At 35.1% G+C, this 12692-nt stretch overlaps 2 protein-coding genes across 4 annotated transcripts; both read left to right on the top strand.

The window, feature by feature from the left end:
• The first annotated feature begins 473 nt into the window (after positions 1-473).
• LOC132104230 (homeobox protein NOBOX-like) lies at positions 474-6555 on the top strand. Of its 3 annotated transcripts, XM_059509545.1 has the most exons (10): positions 526-616; positions 1294-1339; positions 1406-2335; positions 3169-3275; positions 3369-3469; positions 3553-3656; positions 3998-4181; positions 4982-5388; positions 5459-5769; positions 6451-6555. In XM_059509545.1, exons 3-9 carry the CDS (start codon positions 1540-1542, stop codon positions 5758-5760), a joined length of 2001 nt encoding a protein of 666 aa, XP_059365528.1. In that variant the 5' UTR covers positions 526-616; positions 1294-1339; positions 1406-1539; the 3' UTR covers positions 5761-5769; positions 6451-6555. The 3 variants fall into 3 exon arrangements, with proteins under 3 accessions (XP_059365526.1, XP_059365528.1, XP_059365527.1); XM_059509543.1 differs by lacking the exon at positions 1294-1339 and having other exon boundaries at positions 474-616; XM_059509544.1 differs by lacking the exon at positions 526-616 and having other exon boundaries at positions 1005-1339.
• Positions 6556-7691: 1136 nt separating this feature from the next.
• LOC132104699 (lysosomal-associated transmembrane protein 5-like) lies at positions 7692-12455 on the top strand. Its single transcript, XM_059510260.1, has 7 exons — positions 7692-7845; positions 8697-8805; positions 9257-9333; positions 10411-10539; positions 10653-10748; positions 11855-11947; positions 12212-12455. Exons 1-7 carry the CDS (start codon positions 7777-7779, stop codon positions 12284-12286), a joined length of 648 nt encoding a protein of 215 aa, XP_059366243.1. The 5' UTR covers positions 7692-7776; the 3' UTR covers positions 12287-12455.
• The last annotated feature ends 237 nt before the right edge of the window (positions 12456-12692 follow it).

The raw sequence follows: 12692 nt of genomic DNA, 5'->3' as shown, positions 1-12692 counted from the left end.
TTTATTTTTTGCTTGTTTGTGAACATTTTATTCTTTGAACCTAATATAAAAACTATGAAAGCAAAATATTTGTGCTCCAGAATTGTTTGACCTTTAAATTAATTTCATTTCACAAAGAATAATAATGTCACACGTGTTAACAATTAATTTAAAATGAGGTTTTTGTTGTTGCAGTCAACAAAAAAATTAAAATTAATTAAATAAAAATTGATTATATACAAACGGCCTATATCAAGCATTATGATATAGGCCTATATATTTATATATGCGGTTTTTTCTCTCATTAAATCTATAAAACGATGAAAATATAACATTTACGTCTACCACAGTGCTCACGAAGAGAGATGTTACTGAATTTCATCCCCGTTCAAGTGAAATTACAGGAATATTAATGAAGGCCAAGCGCGCATGATCGCAACAGTGACACCGGACCTGACGGAAACACGCCTAGTGTGCATGTCATTGTCACGTGATGTAACCTGAGCAGCGTCTTCAGGTTATCAATCAATACTCAGGCTAGAGTTTGCGCTTCACTCAAGCTCAATCACTGCAATATAGAGGTCTGTGCGTGTGGGCAACACGATGGCTGAAGATGCCTTGTTTGTCAGTGATTACGGTGGGTGATTTGCTGTAAATTAGTTGATTGACTCATTGTTTTTGACACCGATAATTGTCTAATTGGTCTCATTTCTTCACGGATAACGGGTCTAATGGTTTGATACTCAGGGCGGAGGTTCAATTTATTCTCTAATTAGCGGAAGAAAACGTCACGTTTCACACCTTTAAGTAATGTTTATAACATTAATTGGATGATAAATCTCTGGCAATAATATTTTTTATTGTTCCCGCCACACACACGTTTTTTTGCAAATGTTGAAGTTCTCTGAATAACAAAAGAATCCAGTGCATTAAGATTAAGTTAGCATATATATCGAAAACGAGTATTTTTTTTAAGTGAGAACCATGTCTCAAAGTTAAAGGGATGGTTAACCCAAAAATGATTTTTTTACTCACTTCATCTCGTTCCAAACTCGTTAGACTTTCCTCTGAGGAACATAGAAGATATTTCTTCTTCTTTGTCCCATACAGTGGACATCAGTGGTTACCAAAACAGCCTGGTTACAAACATTCTTTAAAATATCTTTTGTGTTTACAGAATAAAAGTTATACAGGTTTGGAACTGCATGAGGTTGAGTAAATGATGGCAGAATATTATGGGGGAAAGGCCTTTGCAATCAAAGTCAGAGAGTCCTTAATGTAAGACAGATAATAAAGCACCTTTTTTATATGTAGAATCAGTTCTGAACTGATGAAGAGATCCTTCATTGCTAGATTGCTGGTTAGCATTACTTAGTCTTTTCTGACATTATATAATTGTATTTTTAATACAATGTCATATTTACAGATGGTCCATTTCCTCTGTGTGAGGAGGATGAGCAGAGAGGGTATTTTCGATATGGAAACAATGAGCAAGATAATGAGAGAGAAAGATACAGTGATGGAAAAGAGGTGGAAGACAAGGAGTCACAGGAGTTCAAGATGGACTCTCAGGTGAAACTAGAGGAAATAACTGAGAATTGGACAGCAGATCAAGAACCTGAAGACAGGAAAATGGAGATGCAGGAGGAAGAAATCAAAACTGAAGACGCCAAACTAAAAAATGAAAAGGTCACAGAGGATGACGAAGAGACAAACAAGAAAGTAGATAATGTAGAAACCGATGAAAAATATTGCAAAGATGAGCAGGAACGCACATTAGATTTCAAAAATGATGAAACAAAGACCGATGATGATGATGATGATGCAGAGGCAAACGACTTGCTGGTGCCGCCTCTGGAGGATGACTGTATTTTGCAGATGGGCCCAGACTGCACTATAGACCTGGTGATGGTGTGTGATGAGTCTGTGCAGAGATGTATGAACGAAGACCTTTTGTTATGCCCCACCAAATCTTCAGATCTGCCCCAGCAGCCCCATATAATATCCCCACCCAGACCGTTATCTATCACATTACCCCCTCAGAATACCACAGTACTCCCCTTTCAGCCCCAGTCTCTACTTCAACCTCACGTCCCACCACAGGCCCAGCTGGCGGCCCCATGCTTGGGCAAACGACCCTATGGAAGCAACACCAATGTACCCACCGGACAGCTGGAGGTGACACTGCGGCAGGTGTACAGCACTCGCCGCTACACCCGTTTTGCCAGTAAAGCAGCTCCACTTAAACCTCTGGCCTCAGTTGGTGGACAAACCAGCAGTCAGGCTTTACCCTCTGTCAGCACGGATGCTCCTCTAATGCCTCCAAAGAAGAAAACCCGCACCTTCTACAGCACCGGTGAGAGACCCTTCATATTAAAGGCATAGTTCATAAAATTCTGCCATCAATTACTTACTTTCGTGTAATTTTAAACCTGTATAACATCTTCTGCAGAAACACATTTTTATTTTTAAATGTTTGAAATGTCTGTTTTTTTATGGTTTTTTTTTCATCCATACAGTGTAAGTCAGTGGGCTCCAATGTTGTTTTGGACTCCTACAAACTTTCTTTGTATGGACAAAATATCTTCTTCTGTGTCCCGCGGAAGAATGCTTGCTTTTATTTTTTATATATATATATATATATATATATATATATATATATATATATATATATATATAAGAAGTCTCTTTTGCTCACCAAAGCTGCATTTATTTGATGGAAAATATAGTGAAACAATAATATTGTGGAATATTATTACAATACAGGACAACTGTTTTCTATCTTAAAATGAAATTTATTCATGTGATGGCAAAGCTGAATTTTCAGAAGCCATTACTCCATTCTTCAGTGTCACATGATCCTTCAGAAATAATTTTAATATGCTGGTTTGGTGATAAAGAAAGAAATGAGTATTATTATCAGTGTTGAAAACAGTGGATACATTGTCAGGATTCTTTGCTCAATAGAAAATTAAAAAAACAGCATTTATTTGAATTAGAAATCTTTTGTCACATAATAACGTATTTACTGTTTTGATCAATTTAATGCAGCCTTGTTGAATAAAAGTAGTATTATTATTATTTTAAATCTTAGTGGCCATAAATGTTTAAATGATACTGTATCAGTTTACACACATGCACAAAAAAAAATGAAGTAGCAAAAACTGTTTTCAACATTGATGTATATAGATCAGTTGGAGGAGCTGGAGCGTGTGTTTCAGGACGATCACTACCCTGATGGAGACAAGAGAAAGGAGATCGCTGCTGCCATCGGTGTTACGCCCCAGAGAATCATGGTCACTGTTCATGGGCATCCATTCCTTAGGCTCTTATTAAATGAATCTAAATGCATACAAGTGTCATTAATTGTTCTCTAATCCTCACATCAGGTGTGGTTTCAGAACCGTCGAGCAAAATGGAGAAAAACAGCAAAAGCCACAGCAAAAAAACCTCCTGCTAGTCGGGGTCAACCTTGTGTCCAGGTCAACAGGTAAGTGACCCCACTGATGTAATGCAGCTAACATGTGATGCAATGCATGTAATTGCTTATATAATTAATTTGTGTGTGTGCAGGTCGCAAATTTTCTCAGCTCCTGCTGTTACATCTCAGCATGCCATGCCTAAAAACACACTTCCTCCCTACAGTACCATCCGGACCAGCTGCACTAGTCCACCAGGTCACATGCTCAAACATACACCTAAACAGTTTAATTAAACTGTATTTTAGGGCGTTAGCGGTTTAATTCAATTATGCATTACGGATTAAACACTTTAGTTAACCAAAGGAGCACAATTAAATTCAAGTTATTTGTATAACGCTTTTCACGATGCAAATGGTTGCAAAGCAGCTTTACAGAAAATTTTAAGTTTCTTCATTATATTTAGTAATAGCTTATTAAAAATGCCTACATATTCCAAACATGGACACCTGTTTTTTGTGCATATGCATATTATATTATATATTTTCTGTATGCATGAGGTCCAGCTTGTGTTGATGTGGCACCTTGTGTGTCTCAAGGAGGTTTTTTGGAGTACATGCCCCCTCCCATGCACAGTCCTCCTCCGATACGGCGTGCTTCTTTGCCTCTCATCACGGCATACAACCCCCCTACTCATACTGTGTCCATGCTGCTGGACACTCCTGAACACAGTGAGCCCAGCTCTGCAGACGCAACGCCACTGAGTTTGCAGACCGACAGCGGGTTAGTATGAAACTCATAGTAGGTTAATCATCCCCTGCATTTCCTTTGTAAGTCACTAGACGTCAGCAAAGAGCAAAGTGGAGGTGTGTACTACACATGGAGGCCCTAATGTTACCAGAATTCTGCACAACTGGCCATAGCAATTGTTTATTTTATTTGTTATACATTAAATAGATTTCTGCATCATCGTGTGACACTGAGTACTGCTGATAGTTCTGCTTTGCTGTCACAGAAATAAATGTAAAGTCATTTTAAATTGTAATAATATTTCAAAGTGTTACTGTTTTTAAGTAAATGCAGCCTTGTTTGGCATAAGAAATAATACAAAAACCTGAATAGTATATTGCTGTTAAAAACAACAACAACAAAACAATATTATATTATGTTGACATTGACGTTTCTTGCTTATAAAAATGAATATTCTGCTGGGGAAAGTGTATGTAAAACTATCATAAAATGAACAAGCTATTATTGCATTAATCAAACACATTCAGACTGCCAACAAATTCTGAGACGGGTGTTTCATTATTAGTATTATTATATCTAAATGTATATAATGTTCTTTTTGTTAGATATATATATATATATATATATATATATATATATATATATATATATATATATTGTAATAATAATATTAATTGAAATGTATTAATTTAAATTAGCATGATTTATCATTATTACTTTTGTTATTTATATCAAAGGCCGAACATGATTGTTGGAAACATCACCTATATGTTCAATCAAATCTTTTAATGTCACATGATATAGTTCCTCAAATGTGTTTTTGCTGTTCACAGGTTTGACTTTGATGGCTTGGGCACTTCTGTAAAGCTGGACTACATGACTTCTGCTCCACAGAACAACACTTTCAATTTCCAGCTCAACACATTTCCTCAACAGTCTAACACTTTATTAACTCAGCAGACAAATAGTCTCCTGCCTCAGCAAACAAACACATTGTTACCCCAGCCAGCTAGTTGTCTTATGCCCCAACAGTCCAGCACAATATTGCCCCAGTACTCCCACCTGTCATACCTCACGCCCTCTCCCTACCTCACACCCAACCCCACAGAGAGCAGCACTGCTCCCTATCTGCCCCTCACCACAGGAACCAACAACACTCTGCCTGCATTCACCAGCAGCGGACATGCGTATCTGCAGTCTCAAACTGGCAACCAGATGCTTCTTCAGTCAGGAGTTCATGGTAAGTCAACCACACTACACCTTTGGGACAAAAACATCTTAAAGTAGTAACCTTATGTGTTTCTATGAAGCATTTCAGGCCTACCCTTGGACAACTGACATGTATAGTCAGTCGGGTCAGTATACACAGGCGGTGTTTCAGTCACAGTTATCATCACAGGGTCATGAGAGCCAATACTCCCAGCTCCTGCCCCAGCAGCACTACGTTCAGCTCGAAGGAGCGCCGCCGCAGCCCAGCCTACCCAAACCCACCCCTGACTCCCTTCTGCCCAATGTCAAAGTAGAGTCTGAAGACATTGGCCACAGCCAGCCAATCAGAGTCAGTGAGGCAGAGCCTACCTTTCATTGCGATTTCTCACCAATCAACTTTTAACAACAGCAGGTAATGCATGTTTTTAATTGTGGTATGTGAATGGAGAGTCTATATGTACAGTACACATTGTGTATTTTATAATTGCTTGAAGAACAATACAAGTAATTGTCATTTTTGAAAACTAGACTAGATCAGGGGTCAGGGAGCTGACAGGTTATACAAGCTTTTGTATTTGTGCTGAATCAGGATTATCAGAGTTTACTAAAACTTAAACCATTAAAAAAGGGTTAGACATTTTGTAAATGTAAATTAAATAAGCAATAACTACAATAAAACACAATTTAAAAACTTAAAAAGACAAACTTATTTCAGCTAATTGCCAAATTAATATTATTTTAAGTAAAATAACTCAAACTAAACGTGAAATAATAATAATAGAAGTGGGGGGGGGGGGTAGATATAAACTACTTTTTGAAATGTTAATATTAACTATATTAACTGCATCTTAGTAGTATTAAAACAACACAGCGCTGCATCCTTTTATTTAATACATTTTTTTTATATATGTTATGTTCAGGTTTATAAATCTAACAGTACAGATATTTTCCATATTTGTCAAATATTTTTGTGGCTGTCTAAAAGTCCATTTAATTAAATAAAATGTTATTATACCGTTTGAATGCGACTTGATGCTTGAATATTTTATCTTGTGTTTTTGCCTAATATTGATCAATGTCTGTTGTATTTCAGGACACTGACTGTGAAGATCTGCAAGCAATATTTTCATTTCTTTATATGTTTGTCTTCAGTTTTTTGTTGTGGTGTGCGGGAGCTATTAAAATGCTCTTTCACTGATGATTTACTGTGTGTGTTATGTATTTTCACAAGATTTAGTGGATTAGTTAACTAGATAAATGCATATCCACAGCCAGTAATGTATAAGACCTGTTTGTCAATGACACAAACAGGAATCCGGGGCCCAGGACAAACCATTATGTTCACACTTCCCTTTTAGTTTAATCATAGATTGAGGTAAAGAATGCATGTACAGTACTGTGAGAGCACCTGTAGAAGAGACTAGCATTTGCCACAAGGGGACGCTGTTTTACAAGAGCATTGATCTCAATTGAAGAGCTTACACAATCTTCTACTTACTACAACACGCTTCTGAGGTCTTTTTGTAAATTGTTGCATTCAGTCCTTCTTGCCTCTTTATACTTGCCACAATATATTTTTATTCTCTTTCTCCATAGCTTTACTCAAATACTCTCAATTGGAATTGAGTGAAGGCAGGACAGATTTTTTTTCAAAGATGTATTTGTACAAAGATGCCAGAAGCATGATCATTACACCACAAACTCAAACACATACGCACGAGCCTGCTCTAGTTCCCTTCCACTTCCTGTCTCTGGTTGCTTGCAGATATGGTGAGAAATGTAGTGTGATAAAAGTAAACATCTGTGGCATGTTTGCTTGTTAGTTTGACCTTTTAATACTTGGAAATTCAGTCTTGTTAGGTGAAGAATTCATAATTGACTAATTAGTGGTCACCGTAAAGGATGTTAAAAGGATAGTGTGTGCAGAAAGTATAATTAAATACCGTTAATAATAAATGAAATTATAATTAACTGTTATTTATTCATTTATAGATGTGTGTGTGTGTATATATATATATATATGTGTGTGTGTGTGTGTGTGTACAGTTGGCTACTTCGTTTGTAAAGTTAGCGTCAAAGATATTAACATTCTTTGATAAAAAAAAAAAAAAACTAAAAAAAAGGTTCCACTGCGGTTTCATTTCTTCTTATCAGTGTTAAATCTATTTATCTAGTTATTTAGGGTTGTGTTTATGATGCGTCAAAATTTAATCTATCCTTCTACGGAATTTAACGTGAAGCCTGAAATGGAGGAACTTCTGATAAAAATCATTAAAACAAGATAACAAAAATAATCAAGTTCTCAGAAAGTATACAGGAAGCCCTGGCCACCACACAGGAACTTACATTTGTATACTAAGTGTGTTCGTCAGTAACGTTTCAGCTGGTTTGTGTAATTGTGAAAGAGACGAAGAGAAAGATGTCTGGAACACGTACCCTCTTCTGCCATGTCACCACGGCGACCCTCTCATTTGCCATCTTATATCTGGTAATCGCTTCATACAAACATACAGACACTGTATACAACGTGTTTACATAGTTACAATTAGTGTGTTTACTGCTGTCCTGTTCTAATACACTTCTTGTAACCGTTTGCAGTTACTCCGGTTGGTATAAAATAGCAGGGGAGTTCGTTTGCAATAGTTCTAGAGAATTTCCTACTTTCTAAAGTAGATATATCAAGGTTTTGTACACTAGTAAGACAGCAAAGCAATTTGATTGCTGTTTTTTCTTGTTTATTCAGTGCATACACTTAATGGAGAAGTTTGTACATGTACAGGAAGCTGGTGCCATTTAACAGTCATTACTGAGCCACCGATTTTGATTCAATATTGACTGTTTTAAGCTGATATTTATTTAGCAACCAATAGATAAGATACATTGAGAATGATAATACATGTACTAACTACGTACAAAGACTGCAAATAAACACTTTCACATCATGATCTGGGGGGGAAATAATTGAGAAAACAATGTTCCAATTTGAATTAGAATATTATAATACTTTTGTGAATAGCCTACTTGAACCACATTCTTTAATTGTGAGCATCATCGGTTTAGGAATAAATACATTTACAGGAAGCCAAGACTGTATATTTAAGCCTCCATAGAATAGCTGAGGGAGAGGGTTGTGTATGTTATGTCATTTACACTTTTACAGGTTTTTCTGAATGAACCGCTGTTCTTGTGTAACTTGTTCGGTTGGTGTTGGCTCGGAGGAGAGAGACCAAACACACCGGCCGCCAGAATACACACAAACTGAGACACATTTACCTTTATGAATTCATACCGTCACATTCATTTCATCTGTACTCTCTGTGTGTGTGCACGTCTCTCTAGATTGGAAATGTGCTGAAATTGGTGGGCATCATTCTATTGGTTTCACTGGATAAAGACGCATTTTCTGTCCCCTATCATGAATCAAAGGCTACCGGGGGCCAGCGTGTCTGTGAGTTCCCTTCACACCACTCAGACACTTCATTCAGACCTTAAATGGGTTGCAAAAGTTATGAATAATTAATGCTTTTTTGAAAGTTTTGTCCCAAGTGTTCACTGTGATCAGTATCAAAATTTACCTTTTGATTAGTGACTTAGAAGTAAAGCAGAATCTCAAATATTCATTTTAACTTTAATTAATTTAATTATTTTTAATTATATATATGTATATACATATATAATAAAACAATATTAAAAACAACTTTAGTGTTTAATTTATCAGTTTAAAAAAGAAATATAAAAATTCCCAAATGCTGCATTTTACCAAACATTGTTCAGTATAAGACATAAAATAATTAATCCTATTGCACAACATTAAAAAGAACATGAAAAATAATAGATGAGGTAGTAATAATAGAAGATATTAAATTGGAAGCAATTAAATGTATTTGTTTCTTTTTCAGTTGACATCAGCACTAACATTCTGATGCTGGTTATGATGTCGATCTCTGCTGTGCTGGCCCTTTTCTCTAAACGCAAGGTATTGTGTACATATTTATTGCCACTGACTGAAAAAGACCATTCCCATCTATACTCTAAATATAAAAATGGTAGTGTGGTTTATGAGGGAGAAAACACAGTGATATATTAAGTTAAATAGTCCGAGAAATAAATAGGAGTTAATTAAAGTGTGGTTTATGAGTAAAAACATTGATACATAAAAAAATACATACGAATAAAAATACATCAAAATAGTTTATATATATATAAAATAGTTAATGTTTACATTTTATATTTTTTTATTGTAAAAACATGAAATATTACATAAGGTGAATTGCAGTTGGTAGTTACATATTTACATGATGCAATGATCATATACCATTTATGGTCTAGTTTAAAAAATTTACATCTCTCTTTTTTTGTGTGTCAGATGCTTTTTTTTAATACAGCAGCTTACAATAAGAACATTGTGTTAATTTCATCTCCCCTAGCATACTAATAAAATACAATGCTAAACCATATCTCAACAGAAACAATGTAAATTCACAATTTATTTGTTTGTTTGATTTATGATAGCACATTTTTTAAGGTGATTTTTTTATACATGCATTCACTTACAAAAAAATTATGTAACCTGAACTTAAATATTTATGCCATTATTATACTATGATTTCTGTGCTGTTTGAATCCACACAATATTTAGCACAGCAAATAACCTATTCTAATAAATACTCATTGGACAGTTTACAAGAACAATAATAAATCAGTGCTACTGAAGTCAAATATACATGCTAAATTTGTAATGTAACGATCTGTGTGGTGATACCCTTTAAATAAGTCTGGTCTGTTTTTGTTTTATTGGATGTGTATGCATGTGCATGTGCGAGTGTGCACCTTAGATTTTCAACTCTGCCGCCGACACCAATATTTACCCAGCTTCCAGAAAGAGAGCTTGTCTCAATATTTATGAAGGGGGTGAAACACGAAACCCTAGTGCTCTCTCCAAACTACACATTTAAATCTGATCAGCTTATAACAGATTTTTTTTTTAATTGGAATGTGAATGATTGAATGTGTGATAGAAAGAAAATTAAACACTTGTGTGTCTCTGTATTAGGGCCCGATGTTTGTGCTGCCCTTTGTGCTGATGATGTTTGTGGAGCTGAGTCTGAGTTTCCTGTCCCTGTTTGATGGAGCCTGGGGTCTGCCAGGGACCCCCAGCTACAGAGACATGCTGAAAGCTATAGTGAGATCCATAACATTTTGACGCAAAACTAAATGTTGCCTTAATGACAACTGCGTGGCTATTCAACATAATAATACCCAATGAATGTGTACTTGTTTGTTTGTCTTTAACAGAAGAGTCAGAAGAGAGTCGATAGGTTGAATGAGGAAGAGATTGGACATTTCACCATGTGGTACTCTGTTCTCTTTATGATGGACATACTGCTGAAGGTATAAACCCTACATGTGTGTGAGAGATTGTGTATCATGGGCTTCAAAAGTCTCATACTACATTGAAAAACTGGGATTTGAAATCACATTTAATATTTTTTTGAAATATTGTTATATATTGTTATAATATATGTTTTAAAAAAGTATATATATATATATATATATATATATATATATATACATATACATATATACTTGTCATTACAGCCAAGAGACAAAAGTGTTTTTTATTAAATCTTTCAAGTTTTTACACTACTGTTCGGAAGTTTTTAGTGTTTTTGAAAGTCTCTTACGCTCTTTGATCAAGAATACAGTAATAACTATATTATTGTTAAATTGTGTTGGTCTCTATTTGTATATCCGTATTAGTGGTTTAATTTGCCAATATTATGGAAAGTGTTATTATTATTATTAGTAGTAGTAGTAGTAGTATTAAATATTACTACAATTTCTATAAAATGTAATTTATTCCTGTGATGGCACAGCTGAATTTCATGATGAAATCATTCTAATATGCTGATTTGGTGTTTAAGAAACATTTCTTCTTATTATCAGCGTTGAAAACAGTTGTGCTGCTTAATATGTTTGTGGCAACCATGATGCATTTTTCTTTATTTAACGTTATAAATATCTTCACTGATTTTTTTTGTTGTTGATCAAATTAATTCATCTTTACTGAACAAAGATTTTCTTTATAACAAAAATAATTTCTTAAATAAAAAATCGTACTGATCCTAAACTTTTGAATGGTAGTGGCTATATGACATAATATATGTAATCATCCTATAAAAATGAACTCCTGCAAACACTCGTACAACTATATTCAAACAGTGTTGTTTTGTCTGTTGGTCTGATTCCTAGAGTCTAAAGCAAAGTTTTTTTAGCTGTAGAAAAGGGAATGTAAGGGGGATTTGAGGTATGAATGTGATGTATAGAGCCAGTCATAAAGCGTCTTCTGTCTTTGAGAAGGAATTGGGAAAAGGTAGAGGGAAGTTAAACTGACCTCTGGATTGTTTTTGCATATAAGTAAGTGTGTGTTCATTTATAGGTATGGAATAATTCTGTGTATTTGGGCTTTTATTAGTATCCCTTTGTTTTCTGTGTAGGTGTACATCCTTCATGTGTCAATGAGATGTTTCTATGCCCTGAAGGCAGAAAGGATGGCTGCTGTCGTTGTTGACACTGGAAATACTGTGACAGTGAGTGCATTTATTATAGCAGAGTTTGTTTGGGTGTCACACGATTCAGCAGTTTTAGTGTTGTTGTTTAACACCTACATTTTTTTTTACATATATATTATAAACTCCAATTCCAAACCCTTACCCATTCCATTCTGCAGATACATTTTTACAGATGCTGACTGTTTAACACAAATAGATCAACTATATGTTGTTATTTAATAATAATAATTGATCTAATATTGTGATAAAACATTTGGATATTTGTTGTGTTTTGACTAACAGGTGAAGCTGCCTTCTTATGATGAGGCTGTCAAGATGAAAGCAGAAGACACCCCCCCTACCTATCATGAGGCTTAAAATGAATGCATACTTTAGGCATGGTTTTATGACGGAAAAAAAAACATTTGGGTTTAAACCACATATATTAAGCACAAATATTCACACGCATGCTAACAACCACATGCAACACAAACAGGCTTGGCTATGCTTACACCTTTGTTTTAACATATTAAAAGTAATAAACTGATTTATGTGTTTCTGATTATTGTGTCCTTACTGGCAAGGGAAGCATGGCTTATCGTTAGGTCGCAAGGCAGAAGCTAGATCTGGTTATACGATTATGAGATAGTAACTTGAAGCTGTTTGGGTTAGAAAAGATGGGAAATCGAATCCCTGTAATAACCATTTGAATGACTTAATATAATTTCATAAAATTCAAATCTTCACATCATCCTCGATGCATGGCAAATTATATATAAAGAAT

This window comes from Carassius carassius, chromosome 25, assembly GCF_963082965.1.
Source record: "Carassius carassius chromosome 25, fCarCar2.1, whole genome shotgun sequence".
Lineage (NCBI taxonomy): Eukaryota > Metazoa > Chordata > Actinopteri > Cypriniformes > Cyprinidae > Carassius > Carassius carassius.
The sequence above is the reverse complement of the archived record's forward strand: the minus strand, read 5'-3'. Positions and strand labels throughout refer to the sequence as shown.